General features: G+C 40.8%; 2 protein-coding genes across 3 annotated transcripts in view; one reads left to right on the top strand and one right to left on the bottom strand.

Moving 5' to 3' along the window:
* The window catches only part of LOC114157040 (uncharacterized), a 36193-nt gene extending 34142 nt beyond the window's left edge, over positions 1 to 2051 (top strand). The window contains exon 13 of the mRNA XM_028037725.1: positions 395 to 2051. The gene's annotated coding sequence lies outside the window, so the exon portion shown is untranslated. The remainder of the gene's footprint in view (positions 1 to 394) is intronic.
* Positions 1652 to 19935, bottom strand: LOC114157035 (phosphatidylinositol 4,5-bisphosphate 3-kinase catalytic subunit alpha isoform). Of its 2 annotated transcripts, none has more exons than XM_028037705.1 (28): positions 19637 to 19935; positions 17345 to 17473; positions 16963 to 17066; positions 16717 to 16879; positions 16435 to 16644; positions 16194 to 16261; positions 14108 to 14236; positions 13761 to 13814; positions 13573 to 13682; positions 13350 to 13491; positions 11614 to 11699; positions 11426 to 11531; positions 11183 to 11335; positions 10938 to 11069; positions 10676 to 10800; positions 9587 to 9668; positions 7859 to 8023; positions 7681 to 7784; positions 7468 to 7567; positions 6686 to 6757; positions 6494 to 6600; positions 6250 to 6371; positions 6076 to 6154; positions 5830 to 6000; positions 5555 to 5672; positions 5328 to 5479; positions 5099 to 5247; positions 1652 to 4081 (listed from the first exon to the last, which is right to left on the bottom strand). In XM_028037705.1, the coding sequence occupies exons 2-28, from the start codon at positions 17427 to 17429 to the stop codon at positions 3957 to 3959; spliced, it is 3213 nt and encodes a 1070-aa protein (XP_027893506.1). In that variant the 5' UTR covers positions 17430 to 17473; positions 19637 to 19935; the 3' UTR covers positions 1652 to 3956. The 2 variants fall into 2 exon arrangements, with proteins under 2 accessions (XP_027893506.1, XP_027893507.1); XM_028037706.1 differs by lacking the exon at positions 19637 to 19935 and adding an exon at positions 19528 to 19630.
* Between the last annotated feature and the right edge of the window lie 2 nt (positions 19936 to 19937).

The raw sequence follows: 19937 nt of genomic DNA, 5'->3' as shown, positions 1-19937 counted from the left end.
GTTTACTGTCAACATATCGGTCCGGGCCCCATTCAATATAAAAGTGAAAATTGGGTTTGAGCTGAACAAATCCTTGCTGAGATGTTTCCTGTTTCAGATTTCAATACATAATGAGTTTAGTTGAGCTGGTTACAGTTACCAAGGTTCGGTCATGTAGTTCATGAGTCTCATACTGGCCGCTTGCTTAGTTGAGCTCAATAAATAGAATAAATCCAAGAGAAAAATGAAAGGTTAAGAATATGTGTTCATTCATCTTTATTCATCTTTATTCGTCAATCAATTTTTTATCTTTAAAATTGTACAGTGACGAATCTGTTGAAAGATTTCAGATTCTTGATTCACCATTTTCATTCTGAAGCTAAAAGTTTGACACAGATCTTCTTTTCATTTCCAGACCAGAGGAGTCCTGCAGCAGCAGAGTCAGTAGTTTATTCAGAAATCAGCTCAGGATAACAACACTGCCACGTAAGATGCATGATGTGACGGCTCTTCTAAAAGTTATTATGAGTTAAAACTCATCACATCCTTCAAAATCCCACTTTTTCCACATGTTAATGTGGAAATTTTATGAAATAGCTTTCATAAAAGCTATTTTATGAAATTATTGTAAGAGCTGAAATGCATTTTCTTAAATTCTTTGATTTTGATTAACATTTGCTGGTGTAAAATTTGAAGCTGATAGTTTTTCTTTAATGATTTGAAGGTTTGGATGTAAATGCATCCTGTTGCAAAATGCAGCAAAGAAAGAAAATGTGAAACGTACATTTTTTGTAGAGTTTTTGTTTTACAATGTTTTTAAATGTATTAGTTGTTACTATAAGCTCCCTGTTTCTTTTTCAAATTTTGATAGAATTGGTGTTTTCACATTGTCATAGTTTGTCTTTTTATGCTGCCGTGGTCTGAGCCGGGTTTTCATTTGCTACCTCATCACATTGGTAGCGTAGCAGTTTATATACAAACATACAACAGTTATCCAACTGCATAGTCAGCTTTGCGTTTAAAATGTGGTTTTAAAATGTGAACTTTATAGTTTTTCTGAGCCATGTGTCTTAAATCAAACGTGTCGTGAAGTAAGATCTGTCAAAATCCGTATAATTAAGTTTGAACACCTGAAGTGATATAGTTGGATTTTTCTGAATGGTTTTATGTTGTCAGTCATCTGATTGTGGGTTTAATCTCACCAGACTTTATTTATAACTTTATTTTATAATAAAGTGCAATAGATTTTATTTAATAACACTTCACAGCTGTTTTACTTCTAGGAAACCAACTAATTTAAATTAGTTCCTCCCAATCTGCAAAAACAAAACAAGAAAAAAAGAGCAGCCAGTAGTTCATTATCGACTGCTAAATGCATGTGATTGGTTGCTAAAATACATACATTAAATATTTGTTTGGCATGTATTTGACACAAAAAACAATCTACAAAAATAAACATTTTTTTCAAGAATGGTCAATTTAATTTTGTGTCATTATTCCAGAATCAAGTCAACTTCTGGAAATAATTCAAATACTGAAACACTGAGCAGAGGCAATGAGTAAAATCATGAGCGATCATCAGGCAGTACATTCAGATAGGAAGTTAAAGTACTTAAGTCAATCAAATGGTCTAATACTTAACTGATTTTTTATGAAACTACACAACACTGAATCAGTTCAATTAACTTTATTTAGACAGTGCTTATTCACAACAAAAGTCATCTCAGGGCACTGTACAAAAAAACAAAGCAAACAAGTGCAATTCAAATCCTGCTGGATCTGTTGGTCATTTTCACTCTAACACAGTGATGTGATAACCTATTACGTTTGAACATTGAAGTAAGCAAGATGTGAATGACGTTTATAAAACGTTGAACACCAAAAGTTAATAAATAAAACTGTATGATGAAGGTAAAATTGTCAATAATCTGAATGAAAAACTCGATGGTTTTGGTTGTTAAATGAAGTTATTTACCTTTTTCTTCAAATAAAAAAATTGGTCAGGTTGTAGATTTTAAAGCTTGACTGAGATGAGTGGTAATTTGTTGTGAAACAAAACAAAAGAAAAAAAATTGGGCTTCACTTTTATCAAATATACAACTACTGGCCCAAAAATGTCACAATCAAATTTGTACATCTGACCATGTTTAGCTTTGGTCGTCACGCATCACAAGAGAGTTTGAAAAGGCTTTATCAAAAGGTCGCATTAATCTGTAATCTTGTATTGATGGGGAGAAAAAAACCCTCACAATTCATCATCTTGTCTGGGGATAAATTTCTAACTTTATTATATTTGGTGCTCCATGAACCACGATTGCAATGTGAGCAAATTATTTGGCTAGGCAGTGTGTGTCACCAAATATGAGATGTGAGAAGTAAACTTTTATGAGAGGAACTTTTAACGTTCACAATTTTAGCTGGAATTGTACAATAAAAGTGCTACATGATTCCAAATGTAGCTGTTTTTGTAATAAGGTATGAGTGTACGTTAAAAAATGTTAACACACGTCAACTTACGTCTTATAAGTTATCAAAGTAAATCCAGATGCCAAGAGATTGAAGAGATGTCAACAAGAAATGATGGATAATACTTGTTTAAGCAGCAGATAAATAAACATAAATACGATATATGAAATGTTTACAAACTCCACGTTGACTCCATCCACAGCCCATCTGAGGCCTGCACCATGAAGCAGGATTAGTGGCTTTGCAAAGTAAGCTCGGCGTTTTTGGTATCAGGAAGCCGGTTCTCCTCATCTGGGTTTATCACCATGGTGACTAAGTCTGGAAATGCTAGATTGGGTTACTAGATTAGAGATCAACACATCTTAAAGTGATGATTTTTGCCAGTTCCTGACAACTTCTCAAGTGTCAGGACTTAGCTTTAGTTTAAGGTTCTTTAATAAATTCTCAAAATATTTCTGAACAAATGAGTGCATGGGGACAGAATGCACCATAGTGGTGTCATACTGTTAATGATTTTTAAAATTGTATACATTTACAAAAAACGTCTTCAGGACAGTAAAATCATGTCAGTTAAAACACTTTAGAGCCAAGTTACTTCTATCAAGTATTTTTTACCAGTAAACTTGTGTTTACTGGTAAAATGTTTGACATCTGGAAATTATGAAACAGAATAAAATATTTCTTCATGGTTGTGATTGGTTCACTAGTTCCAGCTCCATCGGTTTTCACAACCAGAAAGCCTGGACAAAATAAAAGCCGGCTTCCTAATGGCCTGTAACCTGTCGGACGTTATGATCTTTGCATTTGGTTCAGCCAGACGTGTTGAAGTTTCTTTATGGAAGCTGCTTCACGGCACAGGACCCAGCTCCGCCTTCTTCTCTGTCAGAACTCCTTGATTGTCATCATCAAAGTACTGATTTGTTATCAGAGGTTTTTTTTTTTTATTGCTTTCACAGTGACCACAGTGTTTGCCTCCCACGTATCAATAAAGCTGCAGTTGGTTCATAAAATTCAGTTTAAATGTTTGCTACGCTAAAAGAGTCTCACTCAGTTTGCAGCTACAGTAGTAGAGCCGGCTGGCTGACTGTTGCATCACGTTGAAGACTGGCTGACATCATCACCGTTACTTTCTCTACCTCCGCATGCCTTTGGCACCTTCACAACTCTCTCTGACCTCTGCACCTGAGAGATTAGCGTTTCTATGGCAACTCTCCCAACAACATTATGAGGTGATGCAAACACCTTGCATTCAGTAAATCCATCATCATCATCACCAGATTAGTGCAGAAAACAAGCACACGTGTGCTTTAGATGTTTGCGTTTGTATAAATCTGTGTGTGTGTGTGTGTGTGTGCTTGCTACCTGTGTCTGATGGGTTGCATATTTGGATTCATATGATTTATATCACTGTTTGATGTGTATGTGTCTGAAGAACTCTGTGCTATGTGCTGGTGTGTTATGGTGTGTGTCTGGCGTTGTGTTGTGCCAGTGTGTGCAGTGTTTTCTGTGTGTCAGTGTTCGTTGGGCATGTGTCTGATGGTGTGGAAGATCCAGTCCATCTTGGTGCTCCATCCTCCGTGATGAGCGTCGTTCATCTGTTTTGTGAAGTACTCCAGCGCCTCCTGCTGGCTCTTTTCTGGGGGAAAGAAAACACAGTGAGACAGCAGAATTTACAGTTTTACAGTGGTGTGTGTGTGGTCTAGTTTCTTCTAGGTTTCTGCTTTTTGGACTTCTGCACTAGAAGAACCTTTTGTTTTTTAGTCAAAGTTGTTTTGTTTTTACACTTATCTGTTGAGTTCTCTGTTTATATCATTAATCATTAGTACAGAAAATCTGACCAATAATGACCCTTACATACTTTGATTTGACAGACTTCTCACAACAAATACAAGGTGGTTGAGTAAAAGGTAAAGCTAACCACTTTCACGTGTATTAGAAAGGATCATCTCTATTCTGAAAAGCCTGAAAAGAGCCATCAAAAACATTGTAACCTTAAAGCTAGTTGTCACCCCCTCAGGATTACTCTAGACTTAGTTTCTCTAGGTAGTCTCATAAAAATACAACATTCAAGACCAGTGAGTTGTGTGTACAACACACCTTCAGGTCTGTGGTCTATGCTATGAACTTCAATTTTGTTCAAACTAGATTTTCAAAAGACTTTTCAATAAGGTCCTTGTCAAAGTTACTCAAAACTTAGCCCAACCTCACCTTAGGATCCCTTCATCAGTCTGAGTCATGGAAGATATTTCTTCCAGTACCTACATCAACAAAACTCTAGATAAACTAGAGTGGGACGTCATCCCGATTGGTCTAAAAATCTACTTTACACAAATTCATCATGAACCCAAAACCTGGATCGACTCCAATAGTCTGTCCCTGATCTGTCAATCTTGGGAAATTTAAGGCGGCCTGGTTCTCGGTCCAAGTTGTCCCCATACATGCCAGATTATTCAGGTTGCTTTGGTCAGTAGCTGAGTTGTCCTGAACTGAACCATTCAAAATTTTTCCAAATGCCACATTTGCATATTTTGTAACACTTCTGATCAACCTTGATTTTTTATACTTTCCTCTACTGATATGCTCACTTTTAACCTCTGTTTCTCTCGTCATTCTTCCTGCCTTCTCTTTTCACAAATCTATCCTCCAATTCTACCTAATGCAAGGGTCTTCCTAAGATAGGCGATGTCATCAAAGCTCTGCAGTTCAGGCATGCCGCAGCCCAGCATGAGGGAGAAGAGGTTGATGAAGAGGCTGGCGTGCTGCCGGATGGCCAGGTAAGCTTTGTAGCACATCTCCTGGAACCTGCACCACAGACAGGTAAACACCGGTGAGACGGGCTAGACAGCAGAAGCAGCTGCAGACAGACGAGGACCAGACGAGACCTCTCAAACTCCTTTGTCTTTGTCGACTCCTGAATGCCTTTACTGATGACGATGAGAAAGTCCTGAGTCAAGACGAAAGGCACACGCTCCCTTTTGTAGCCAAATTTCTTCTTCTTGTGATCTAGGAAGTGGCCGAAGTCGATGTGGAACAGCTGAAGGGATAGGAATAATAGTCAGTGTGGTGAGCTAAGGGAAGACGAAGTGAAGAGGAGGATTAAGAGGTTCACCTGTCCGTTCTCCTTCACCATGATGTTGGAGTTGTGTCGGTCTCCAATTCCCAGGATGAATGTGGCAACGCAATAACCTGCACAGGATCTGGTGAACAAGTCGATGGCCCGATCATACCTACAGGACGGGTTAGACAAGCGAGTCAAAAAGCTCGATACACATATGGAGAACTAACAACAGTTGGAAAAAGTTCATCCAGAGCAGTCAGATGGAGCAGGTCTACAGACACACACAGGTGAAAGACAGTTCTACAATCAGATGGAGGAGTACTGACGCTTCTCCGTGGTTCTTGTCTTTGATCCAGTGGTGAAGAGTGTTGGAGTTGAACTGCAGCGCCCCCTTCAGGCCTCCTTTGCACTGAATCTGCATGATAGTATAGCTGTTCTTCACCACCTCAATGAGACCCACACGGTCACCGATGGACAGGCAGCCATACGGCAGCATTCTGCAACACACAAACACTCCCGGTTCGTCACGGGTCACTGATGTCACTTCCTCCGATGACGTCACCGGTTCTCACCGCAGGTCCAGGCCTTGGTTCTGCCAGATGTTCTCCATGATCTTAATGATCTGCAGCGTCAGCATGTCTTGACGCAGATCTGCAATGCAAACAGAACAGGCTGCATAACCAGAAATGTCCCAGCAGCTCCACTTTCAGCTCAACCGATGCTGAGAGTAGCAATGAGGTAGTTACCGTCTCCGTTCTTGAAGATGATTTCATTGTTGGTGAAAAGTAGCTCGGACATTATGTCGGGATTCTCCCAGTTCAGCCACAGGGGGCGCTTCGCCGAGGACATGATCCTGCACTCCTCCAGCCTGCAAGTGTAACAATTTGTTTTACATTTTGTTATTGGTTAGCTTGATAGGTCAGTGGAAGAGTTTGGGGTTATCTTTGCACTTTGTGGCTTAGTTAGTTGGTGGCTTGATTAGTTTGTTACCTGAGGTTTCCCAGCTGGTGAACTGGGTTTAGTGGAGAGACAAATCCTTGCAGAGACTCCATGTAGTCTGGACGTGACATGTGTTCAACCAAGAACTTCATCTGAGTCTTCCCAGCAATAAAAGCACAGTGACACGTCAACAACCAGGCACAGGGATTAAACTAAAGATCATGCTGGTTTTTGTTTTCATACCTTCTGAGTCTCGTCCTTCTTCTCCTGCTTCAGGGTGTCTGTCAGATTCACCAGTTTATCCATGGCCTCCACCTGCAAACACGTTTCTTTCTAAATCACCAAACTCTATTTGTAAACAGTGTATCAGTGCAGTACATTTAACCAGACCCAGTACAAGAGGACGGGGAACTTTAAAACTCTCTCTGCCCATATCTTAAGTTCATTGTACCCTTTAAACTGAAATCCATCATTGATTTCAATGACGTCTCCAAAGGGGGAAATTATCATCCCTATAAATTTGCTGGACCCCTCCCTTCCCCACTGGACAGAATTACACACATTTTTATCATTACAACTTCTGGACAGGAAAAATCTTGAACATTTCAAGCTCATAAATTTTTGCCTTTAACACACAATGGTCTCCACTGAGCTCTGCTTCATGCTTCCTGTGTTTCAGAGATTGCAGCTTAATTTATGAAAGCTAACGTGTGTGGGAAATGGGAGCCTTGATTCATTATTTATGAACAACAAGAGGTTGATTAAAGAAGAAGTTTCTTTTGAGACTTTAGACAAAAGTGTCTCCTGAAATTCTACCATGACCTGCTATTTTGCTGAACCACTCAAAGATTATAAGTATCTCCCGTCTGGCTACAACTTTAGAGACTTTCTGAATGTGTCCCTTTTAATTCCCAAAATACCACTGAACCCAACTCTGGTAATCAGATATTACTCTAGTAAATGAAAGCCAGTTCACACACGGCCAGTCAAGATGTTTGAGAGCTAACTTGTGTCTGAATGCTCACCTGTCTGTTCAAGTGTTTCAGGTACATGCCGCAGGCTCTGCAGAAAGCCTCTAGCAAAAGGCCAAACCTTCTGGAAATGGTCTTATTGTGCATTTCTGACCTGTGAAAAGACTTCTTGTCAAATCAAATGCTTGTCAAACTGAATGCAAAGGCAGCTAGCTCATCTGTTTATTACACTTCAGCTCAGGTTAACAAGAGGAGATTTACACTGACTTCAGATGCCAGAAGAAGAAGTGTCCTATCCTCTGATTGGTCAGAGCTTTCTTGATGAGGAATCGGGCCAGAGGATTGTCCAAGTACATCTCATATTTTAACACCTGCAGACCCAGGGATCAGGTTTGCATTCGCATTTTGAACAAAGAACGCAGCCGAAGTGAGAGTTTCAGCTCACCTGTACAAGCTGCAGCAGATACTGTGACAACTTGTCATCCGTCAAGCCCTGCACCAGACAGCGCAGCGCAAACTCTCTGACTATCGGATCGGGAAAGTTACAGTCCAGCAGCTCCAGAGCGGACTCTGGCTCCATCAGTGGCCATTCCTTCAGTAAACAGTACATCTGAGGAGGAAGAGGAGATATGTTGGACCTTTTTTCATGTTAACAGTTTGAGAAAGGAGACATGAATATTTATGATCATCTCCTTTCATTTTCCCATCAACATTGACCAGCTTCTCTGTCTCTGCTGAAGAATAGTATCATCATTGCATGCTGATGCCGCCACCATGTTTCATCTTGGAAACTTGTTCACGTTGTGCAGATGAGTAATTTCTGACACACATTTAGGCCAAAAGTTTCAGTTTTGGTCTCATTCAGTCATGGCTCTCTTCTTGCCACTCTTCCAAACTTGTGTTTTGTACCACACAACTAATTGTTGTTCTATCTGCAGCTCTTCCAGAGTTAGCATGGGCATAAAACCATCACATAAAACTCCAATTAAATACCAAGTTATGGTTGTAACATGACAAATGATGCAATTTAAAAGGATGTGCACCATTTTGGCAAGAAATGTAAATCCTTAAATTTCATTAGAAGGGGCAGTATCAACATCGTAGTACCATTTTATAGCACAATCAAATAACTGTTACCTTCATCTGTTATAAAACTGCTGTCTATGTCAAATTTCTTTTGCAAAGTCAAAAGAAATTTGACTTTGCAATTTAACACCTTAAAAGTGGGTCTCCGTCTCATTAAGAAAGTCCTGCTTTTTCTGAAACTCTGTCTTCAGGAAGTCATTACAACAGTACTTCCCTATCAATGCTTTGACAACTTTTTTTACCAGCATGAAGCAGCTTGTGTAATGAGCTCAGTTAATGCACAGTTCTGCCAGGTGTTTGCTAATTGCTGCTGGCTAGTCTGAAGGAGCTGAGTCAGGGAGGGCTGATCTGTGAGGCGGAAGCTTGAAACCTTGGACACTGCAGCTCTGAGGAGGAGCTTCGTTTCGAAGGCGGTGCTCAGGCATTTAACACAACTGAGTGGTTGCCAAGGGAGATTAAAGGATTTCTTAAACGTGCATGAAAGAATAAGGGCAACATTCCAGGTATGTTTTTGATGAAGGAATAATATTATAGCATGATGTAAAGCTCAAAAGGTTGATTTAACATAATATTGCCCGTTTGCTACCAAATTGAAATCCCCAAGTACTGCTAAGAAGATGTGAGGGTATTAACTAGCTACATTTACTCAGTTACATTTACTTGCGTAACAAGTGCGCCAGTAGTAAAACTTGTACTTTTTGGATTACTTTTACTGCACTTTTCAGTTTCTGGCTACTCTACCCCCCTTGAGCTGCTTCACTGAATAGAAAAATAATTTACGCTGACTCAAGATTTCGAACGAACACAAAAGCCCAACACTCAGTATGAAACTTGTTATTTATGTCTGTTCTTTTCTCAAACCACTGAGTTATTCAGTCACAGGAAGGGCATTGATGGCTTCGTTTCTCTTGGCTGCTGTGACTGAGAGGAACCTGGCCATGTGCCTCGAGTCAGAGCTGCGTTTGGCTGAGCAGCTGCAGCCCGACTCCTGATTCCTCTCTCAAATTGCGCTCGCTTCATTAAATAATTGAATACATCGCAGTCCGGTTGTGGAGGAACCTCCCGGATCGTGACAATGAGTTTATACCTGCGACACTTCGTCTCTGGAGTTCCATTTGACTGACAGAAGCAGCTTAGGCAGAGACTCTGGGATGTTTAAACAATAATGTCTGCAGAGAGACAGACAGAGACAGGGAGACATGGGCAGGTAGAGACAAACAATAAAGTAATCAGACCCGGAAGCAGCAACAGGTATATCACACGTACATATACATAAAGCAGTAAATCAGAAAAAAAAGCTGCAATGAAAAAAGGAAAAACAGATGAATTTCTGATACTTTGTTTCACTTTCATTTTATGTAAATTACTAGAACAAGTGATGTTATGACAACTATAATAAATCTATAATGAACAGATAATTTTATAACCTCTGCAAATATTTGTTGATATCTTTAAAATGATAGCGGCACAAACAAAATTTTCTGCTGGACAAACATTTGACACCAAATTTGTTTGATTTGAAGACGGGTTTGGGAGGGAAACATCACTCGGGTCACAGAAGAGCTAGCTTGCACTTTTATGAGCTTGACCCCATCCGTCTAGTTATCTCCCATTCTGGAGAAATTTCAACACCTTGAAAACACTGCTGGACATCTACTATCTCAATTTCTCCCTTGGTGCCAAGACATTAGCTGATACAACAACATAGACACTTTATTACTGTAAACTTTGTTTGGCATTACAGTGCAAAGCTTTTCACAATTTAGAAACAGATTATTCTTGCATTAGTTGCAGATTTATTTATTTATTTTTTTGGTTTAAAAAGAAATGAAAGGTTGCTTAACCCTGGACCAACAATGAAAAGTCACATCCAGATTGTTCAAGCCCAGCAGCAAAGCTTGGTGATGATATGAGATGTTATTAATGGTCTTGGCAAAACTCAGTTGAACCATTTCAGCATCAAAGCAGAATTGTATCTATTGCAACATATGTTCCCTTAAAGATCACAAATCCTTCCTACGGGCGTTCATGAATTTCTCAACAATAAGCTTTAATAATCAGAACGGAGCTTAAAAGAAGGGACACAATTAGTGATGATGGTGACAGTTCCTAAAGTGCATTTCTATTATCTCAGTATCTAGACATAAATGTCTGTATCTAGGCATAAAACGCCCACCTGTGTCTCCAGAGGAAGTCTTTCTCCTGCTCTGAAAGCTCATATAGAGGATCTCTGGAGCAAAGAGAGCGAAGCTGCTCTGCATCAGTGGCTGAAACGCTGCTGTCGCAGGCCAGGCGGCTACTCTAAGACAGAGATGAGGGGATGGAAAAAATCAGGTTTACATGAAGGAGAAAAACACAGACGGCACCGGACTTTTGGTGATCTAGTAAAACACAGATCCAATTGTAGTTCTGTCCACACAGCTCGGTCTGTGAGTTACCAGTCCATGGCAGTAGTTGTAGCCCAGCTCTCTGCTTATGGTCCAGTTAGCATGTTCTTCAATCTGCTGCTCATCAGGAAACACGACTGTCTGGTTGAATCGTGAGAACTCCAGCTCCACACAGGGGGTCTCCTGCAGATCACAGCGCCCGAACCGTTGACCAGGTCAGCCATCAGTCACTGGTAATCACTGATTATTAACTGATCAGTCAGCTCAATGGCCTGAAGGCCGACCAACACGGTCACCTTGTTGGGGTTTGAGCCGGCCACTCCGATGGGGTTCAGCAGGTCCTCAAGGCCGTGAGGGACGGGCCAGAGACTCAGAGCCACCTTTCCAGAGACCAGGATGTCCATGTAGTCAAACAGGCTGACGTTCCCCCAGGCCAGAGGGCAATGCTCCTACAAGAGGAGACGGATAGAGGAAGGTCAGTCAGATCAATGACTAAATAATTACCCTCTCACCATGTGCACACCTCTATCCTTTCCTACCTCCTTGGCTCCTTTCCTTCCCTTCACAGAGCAGATGGACAGGCAAAGTCTTGCCGAGCGAGGAAGATCCGCCAAGTAAATGTCGTAGGTCAGCCACTCGTTCCACCTGGACACAGGTATGCAGAGTCAGATGGCTAGTAGCAGGGTCAGAGTGTTTTTCAGGTTTGGTGGAGCATGATGTGTGTTACCTGGGGTTGGAGCAGGGAACCCTCTGGGTGTTTACGTTTTCACACAGCGGCTCTCCTCCATGATAGATACCCGTCCTCACATAGATCTACGCACAAACACACAGGTCAGGTGAGAACAACCTCAAACACCAGTTTCAAGAACTCTTTAAACATAGTGGGGTTATATATGCACCCCTATGTTCAGTGTAATAATGGCAGTGTCTTCACAGGTTTCCACGTAGAAGGTTAACCTCCAAAGAGACACTGCTTACTGTAACACATAGACTCACAACTACTGCTAGGAGACAAGAAGGCGCAGAATCACAACACTGAGCTTCACATGTTCAAAGTACCTTGACTGTGAGTGATCACATGTGACGAGAACATGAGAGGAAAGACACAAAGACAACCTGAGGAGACAGAGGAAGGACACACAGTGGAGGACAGATTTAAAACTGAGGACAGGATTATTTTTTTTTAGAGAGTGTGGACACAGAAAGGAAAGGTTCAAGGTGATTCACAAAGGTTTACAGGACATCTGTGTGTTAATGGTCTAAATGGCAAAAATAACCCTGAATGAATGAATGAGTGCCACCCAGAGTCTGCAAATCCATTTAGTTTCAAACCGCAAATAAAAGGAAGATCTGTTACTTTAACTGCACCACAGAGCAAATTTTGTCTCCTTGTTCCAGAATACTTTGTTTACTTTTTAATCATGGACTATTCAAGCATTTAGAAAACAAAATTAACTTAACTATTATTATTTTGAAAGAAATAAACCAGAGAAAATACCAATGTGTGCTTGTGGTGCAAAACCCTTATTCATCCAGACATCCAGGGATGTCTGCTTGAAATTTATGCAACTAATTTCTCTGAAAATAAGATCATTTAAATTAATATAACAAACTTTCTGATTTGAGCACAGATAAGCATTTTATGTACTGAGGGTAACTGACAGAAGAAAAATAATTTCCTGCATGAGCTAGCTACTGAGAAGGAACTTGACTGTACTTCCAGCATTGCGCAGACTCAACCATTCATCCCGAAACTGAAGCCAAAGACTAGTTGGTTTTACTTTATTACTGGGATTTGTTTCACTGTCTTTTAATAGTGCTTTTCTGTTGCTGTGCATTAAGAGCCTCCACATCCTTTAGAGATGTATAAATACTATCTAAAACATGATCCTTCCTTGCTACAGTGAGCTTTTTTCTTCCAGTTTTGAGGCCTTGATCCTGCTAGAAGCTGAAAGTGGCAGAGAGGACATTTTTCTCTCTCTCTTTGATCACCTGCTGTCTTTGGATCGAGGACAACTGTGAGTTCATTACTTGCATCTGTTTCACGAATTTGTGCTAGCTTGTGTTTAGCGTGATCTGCTTCACTGCAGATCTGCAGACATAAATCAGGCATATTCAGCGGCATTGATCTATGATTTTCTAGCAGTGGGTTTACACTGAGGAGAACATATAGTGATGAGATGAGAATAGGTTGAAAGGAGGCTGAGGGCAGACAGGCAAAAAATTGTGTTAGACAGAAAAACACAACTGAAACAAATCTTACTAATGCCCCACATTTTGACACAGAGAGAAAGGAGGATAACAACAGACAGAGAACAAGGAAATGGCGTTGACTCAAACTTTGTTCATGTTCTAAATGTTGATTTTGATTTCTAAAAATAGACTTTGGGCATAGAAGGATAGAAAAAGACAGAAGACGGATAAAGAGGATAGGTTAACGGACACTCGTCAGAGAATGGGCACCTTGTCAATATCCCGGATGTTGACGTTGACATAAGTGGCGCAGAGCAGTCGCACCCTGAGCAGAGTGTTAAAGGCCCAGAGGGAGCGAGGAGGAGATCCGTCACCTCCTCCTGGACAGGGAGACGGCTGGGGCGTCCTCCGACTAGAACACGCACACCTCGTCAACCTCACACCTGCAGCACACCTCTATCTGTTCCCGTTATATATTACAAATAACTTCTACCTGTAGGAAGGAGTGACGAAACCCGAGGCTGGAAGCTGAGAGTAGAGGCTGTCTTTGGACACGAGCATTAGGTGAGGAAGACGTCCAACGATGATGCAAGAGCGGATGTACTTCAGACATCGAGGGCGGACAGGTGAGAAAATTGGGAGAACCAGAGAAAAACAGTCTGAAAATGATAAACTGATTACCTTATACTGACTGAGGGGGAAATTTTCCAACAGGTACTCGTCACAGCCGCACACCTGAGGGACACACAGAGACACCTGTGAGTAGCACGGACTCGGTTGACAGAGGGACAAGTTGGACGAAGAGACGCAAAACAGGTGAGACAGTCGGAGATGTGAGACAGAAATGTCTAGAGGTTAATAAATGGGCAGGTCAGACAAATGGGCAGGTCAGACAACCAGGTGTACCTTGAGAATGTACTGGTCCTGGTTCTCTTGGTCCCTGACTGACAGGTGGATGGACAGTCAGACAGGTGTGCTGGTAGATTGACAGACAGCTGACAAGAGACAGGCGGGACAGTCCAGTGTACCTTAAGGATGTACTGGCCCTGGTACTCCTGCACGCAGAGGCGGAGCTGCTGAGGGGACAGGTGCATCGATCGGCTCTTCTTCCTGATGGACTCGGCGATTAGCTGCTCGGGTAAACTGTCGTGGCTAACCTGGACACAAACGTAACATGGAAGGTCCTAAAACGATCCGGTTTAACTCTCTTCTTTCTAAACTTTTGGTTAAAGATGCTCTAAAACAATCTGTGATGAAGTCAAGATGCTCAGATGTTACAGAGCAACAAACATTAAGGTTTAAATTCACGCAAAGTCCAACAAAATCTAGATGAAATAAAGTAGAAAGTATTAAGAGTCCTCCAGAGATAAATAAATAACACTTGTTCAAGTTCTATTGGAGACCTTTGACCTCTTTCCTACCCCCTCCATTATAACTACATGTACATGGTCAATTATTATGTGATATGATTTTTCTGTGCCTCCTAGCTGTTTTTAAGATACAGAATCATGAATAACAATAATGTAACTGAATGAAAAGTCTGCCTTTAGCCTTTCTGACACCTTTAAAGATTTTTTTCTGTTTAACTTCAATCAACTAAAATCTGGAGACATAAATACAGTATAGCGTACAACAAATGTCGTCTGACTATTAATCTCACTTCAGTCACACATACATTCCCATTAATGTTGTATATCAAACACTGCATCAGCTTCTACATCGTAAAATTGTTTTCTTTGAATCCCATGTGTTACGGCCCAAGGCCTTTCCTTTGGGTCTTTAACATCCCTATTCTAGAGCTTCTGATTGGTGCTGATTGGAAGTGGAGGCAGCTGGCCAGTGTCTCCAGAATTACATCACATCCAGCTTAAGATGCACCGTGTTTTCTAACTCACTAGCCCATTCTTTACTGTCTCTCTGCCACCCTCTCCCCTTTCTCCCTCTCCTCTCCAACCAGTTATGATTTTTTGTTAAATAAATCCCATTTTAAGTTATCCCATGCGTTGCTTCCCTTTCCTTTGTTATGTTTCTAGAGCCAGACCATAACACATGATATCAGAGCATCCAATCCTACCAAACAAATGTTTATTACTGTGAACATTTCTTGCACCGGTTAGCCCAGAATTTGAATTGACAATTGTTTGGACCACATTACTTCCCTGCTTCACCACTTCCCCACCAAGGAGGCGTCTAAAAGGAAGTGAGATGGCATCAAATAACCCTCTGAGACATCAAGCATTTATTTTTTTATTTAAAGTAAACCTTTTAGCTGTCTTAACTGAATTATATATCACTTAAATTTCAGGAAACCGGTGCATAATTTCAGAAACTGATAAAAAAAAACAAAAAAAACTTGACTATGAGAATTTTTGCAGTAGATTTACAATCTTTGTTTTTGGTAAATCTTTAAAATGATAGCAATTTTAGCTGATAAATATTTCTTTAAAATAACTGTAGAAGGTGCATCAGCATTCAGCACATCATTTTATTTTATGCCATGAGCAATCACAATGTCTTTATATTAGAAGCAGACATCACTCTGCATCTGTGAGAGTAATAATTGTAAACCACAATGTTATTAAAATCTCAGATTTAAATGCTAGTTATAGCATCTAGCATGGTCAGAGATTATCAAGAGATTATTACTAAAACTGAGGTGGCATTCCAGGAGAATATAGATATTTAACTATGTAATTTACAATAAGCTGTCAATATTTCCATAACGTACAGTTTGAAGCTCAAAAATATTTAAAAAAAGATTTTTTTTGCCTTAATACATTTAACCTTCCTGTTATCTCTTGTCAGTCTGGCTCTATCTGTGAAACAAAGACATGTCAAGACATGTGATGCACTTTCCATTTAAAAAAAACTATTAAATTTGACTATTCTTCACTTGGAAACAGTTGAACTCCAGACTGTAGGTGCAAAGTTATAGTTCTCTCTTACGGTGCGTTCACTGAACAGAAAAAAGATTTTAAAAATTTCAGCTTGCAATAATCGACAATTATTTTTAGCAACTGATTTTTTTGGTGCATCTCTAGTAAAAAAAAATCCAAACAACAAAACAAAAAACTGTTTCACACAAGAAATAAATAAATAATTCACCAGATGTACCTTTAAAGTGTATTTCTGCTTGGAGTTTGATGGAGACATAATCACCCAGATGGTCACAATGAGCCGCCCTGCAAAATGACATAAACACGTCACTCAGCTCAGGTCAGAGAAACGATAGCAGAGAGTTGAGCAGAAACAAACATGGGTGCAGAAATCAGTTCAGAGGGAAGTGAGACCGTTACAGAACCCAGGCCAAAGTTCCAGTTGGATCCCAAACCCAGCAGAAGAAGCGGTTCAGCACCTTTGTCCAGCTTGCTATAGATGTGTTGCGGCAGATGAGGACTGGACTCCACGTTGGGGGGGTAAACATAGAGCGCCTGGGTGTGTGCCCCGCCCCCCTCTCTCTCCTCCATGGCCTCTCTGCACACGCTCAGTATGGAGCGGCGGAAGTCCTGAACCTCTGGGTCTTTCATCATCTCAAATTCACACACCGGCATCCCAATGGCGAAGCCTGAACGGGACACAAGGTGTCAGTTTGGAGGACGAGTGATGATGTCACAGAAAAAGGAGCGGCCGGTCCTACCGATCTCTCGGTTTAGGATCTTCTCCTCTCGGTTCCCCAGTGGCTCGATGACCTTCAGGATGGGGTGAAAAAGTCGCAGGTCACACAACCTCCGCGTCTCGTCGTAAAACTCCTCCCGCTCAGCCTCCTGGGTCACGCCCACAAAGATGTAGCACGACTCCTCCTAACCAATTAGAGAGCAGAAGCGAGCGTTAGTCCGTCACGGGTAGAGCGCAGGGCGTGCAGAGAGAGAAGAAGATGGCGTACCTGCAGCAGGTGGTAGAGAGGATACTTCCTGGCCTCGATGAAGAGCTGCTGCTTTATGCTGATGAGAGGAGTTTCTCTGAGACACTCCAGGCTCACCATCATCCCTGATAAACAAATACAAAGATTAACCACAAGTAAACAAAGCAAAACCAAAAGAATAAAAGCAAAAATGCATGAAACAAAAAAAAAAGAGGAACACACTGCAAATAGTGCAGTAACACATCAGTGACCCATGCAGGAAACAGATGCTGAATAAACACAATACTAGAGATCAGATACAAATATATAATTAGATGATTCAAGTTTATTTTTATGTTTGAGGCACAGAGATATGTCACACACTGGAAAAGTAATAAAAACATAAAGGTAAACAGAATATCACCATTGGGGAGGCAGCAGTCCACCAGAATCCGCGGGGGCATCAGATGGAGCCCCCATAGCTCCCCGGACGATGGCCTGGGCACCATGGTAACCACCAATCACCAGCTGCCACACCTCAGCACTGGGCTACCTGGACAGAGGGCACAGACAGAAGTATACGGTGGTTTTACTTCAGTTTTATGGTGTAACGTTAAACAGATTTAGATAAAAGATCATTCAGAAACAGCAAAATGTGTTTGAACCGACATTTCCGTTTGTTAAAACAAAAAAGACACAAAGGAAAATCCCTGCATTATTTTCTTTCCAATTTGAAACTATGCATTATGTTCTCGGTGACGCAAAATCTCAGTGAAATATGCTGAAGCTTGTGTTTCCAACATGACAAAGTGTGTAAAAGGAAGAAGAAAAATGTGTTTCTAAGGCTCTGTTTCCACTCAGGAAAATGAGTAATCCTTCCACCCACTCAGGATTCTCCATCCAGAGAAGAAAAGTGCAAATTTCACAATAAACCATAAATTAACAATAGAAACCCAGTTTACTGACAGAAAGTGAACATGTAAAAAAGTTCTACAAGACATGCAACCATTAATAGAGGTCAAACATTTTTTTAAATAAAAATAAACACATGATCTAATTTAATCTGTATGACTTTAAGAAAACTAGACTCTTTTTCACCTGCCTGCAGTTCAGATCTTTCCTTGACAAACAGAATTTCACTGATTTGGGTAAATTTGACTGCTCTATTTGAATCATGTGTACAGGAATTTAAACACTGCGGGTCATTACCCACAGCCGATAAAGAGGATAATTAGTAAACCGTCAGACCCAGGTCAGACTTCCTGCTTGGTTTATGAGAAACCGCTCAACATCGCACAAGTTTATTACTCAACTTCCCTTTGCTATTTGCTCTGAGTTTGGAACATTTCAAATGTGACTGTCAAAGATTTCTCACATAATCTGTAGAATCAAAGGGGACAAATGATGGAAGGTTTCAATGGCCATTAAAAAAGTGGACCTTTCAATCTGCAATGGAAAGAAAAATTAAAATAAAGGAAAAAAATAAAACACTATACCATAAAGTATACATTTTTTTTTTTCATCTTTAGGCGCATGTTTAGGTCCTGTTTTCTGAAACAAACAGTACATTTATTTTTACTGATTGTTTTTGTTGGCCCTTTCTGGTATTTTAGTTTTGTTTATTCCTCATGTTTGTATTTTTTTTTTTTAAAATTTCTCTTTTATTCTGTGCTTGTCCTCGACATGCAACCCTCTCAAAACATATCAGCATGCCTTATTGTCTCAACTCTTTGTGTTTTTTTAGGATGAAGCCGTCAAACAAAGGAAGGAAGTAGGACACACATGCACACACACGCCCACTTAGAGACTAATACACACTCAAACACACACACAGCGAAACAAAAGCAGCTGTGTGTGTGTGTGTGTGTGTGAGAGGAAGTCTGCTTCCTTCCTACACGCTCTTCCTGTTGACCAGCTGATTTAAAAGAGAACAGGTTCTCGCATAGAAACCTTGTTTACAATTTGATATTTAAAACCAACAAGCAAGATGTCATCAATAACGCAAATAAAAACTGAGCTCTCTGTGTTTATTTTCTTTCCTAAAATTACTTAAAGCAAAGCATGAATGGCAGAAAACACCATGAAATAATAAAAAAAAATACATTAAAATGAAACTTATTCCTATCCTTATGTTTTGATGGAAAGGTGGTAAATAAAACTAAAGTTTCATATAAAATGACACTTTTTGAAACAAATGTCAAACATTAACCAGAATACCAGCTAGAATAAGGTTGTAACTTTAAAAAATTCTATGCAAAAAGTTTTTATATTATATAAATAAATAAGGTTGGACAACTGACATTAATTGTAGACCAAACGTCGCTTTTTTTTTCTTTAGAAAAAGCTCCATAATTCAACAATAAAGCTAACCTACTGACGTAAGAAGAAACGCGACGTGACTATTAGCCTACCTGCGGAATTTGATCCCACATGATTGATTGACAGTTTGGTGATGTCACGTGTTTGCTTACAGGTAAATATCAAACAGGAAGCACGGACGGAGAGAATAAACCGCTAAATAAATAAATACAAAAAAAAAAAAAAAACACACGTCCCTATCTCCCCCTACCACTTCTTCATCGTGACCTCAGACTGTGAGATGGTTACCATGACAACAGCAGCGCAGCATCCGCGAGGATGGAGACGGACTCACGGACGGCGGAGACATGACAGCCGGGCTGTCTTTGTTCTGCTCGCGCGAAAGCCTATCATTCACCTGAGCGCGCGTCCTCCGCTCCCATGTCGCGTGCCTTCGCTCATAGCGTCTCCGTGTCCGCGTGTCGGTTCGCCAGCCTGCCCTCTGTCTTTGTCTCCACCTCTGTGAACTGTTGGACCCGCACAAAGAGATGCGCCGCCGGTGAGACACGGCGGGTGGGCGCGTTTCTGTTAGCCCGTCGCTTCACCTGCCAACCAGTCCGTCAAACGGTGTATCTGTCTGTCTGTCTGTCTGCCTGTCAGCAGCTCCGCTGGTTGACCAGCAGCAGCGGGAGGGAACCGGTTTCTCGCCGGCAGCCGCA

The sequence above is a fragment of the Xiphophorus couchianus genome, chromosome 14, assembly GCF_001444195.1.
Source record: "Xiphophorus couchianus chromosome 14, X_couchianus-1.0, whole genome shotgun sequence".
NCBI classification, from domain to species: Eukaryota; Metazoa; Chordata; class Actinopteri; order Cyprinodontiformes; family Poeciliidae; genus Xiphophorus; species Xiphophorus couchianus.
This window is presented reverse-complemented; position numbering and strand designations above follow the sequence as displayed.

What these genes read in the sequence shown, in the direction of transcription:
- LOC114157035 (XM_028037705.1), bottom strand. Translation starts at nt 17,429, where the DNA reads ATGGTGCCCAGGCCATCGTCCGGGGAGCTATGGGGGCTCCATCTGATG. An exon ending in CTATAGCAAGCTGGACAAAG is followed by an intron (nt 16,262 to 16,434) that starts GTGCTGAACCGC and finishes GTCATTTTGCAG; the next exon opens with GGCGGCTCATTGTGACCATC. An exon ending in CATCTTCAAGAACGGAGACG is followed by an intron (nt 6,155 to 6,249) that starts GTAACTACCTCA and finishes TTTGCATTGCAG; the next exon opens with ATCTGCGTCAAGACATGCTG.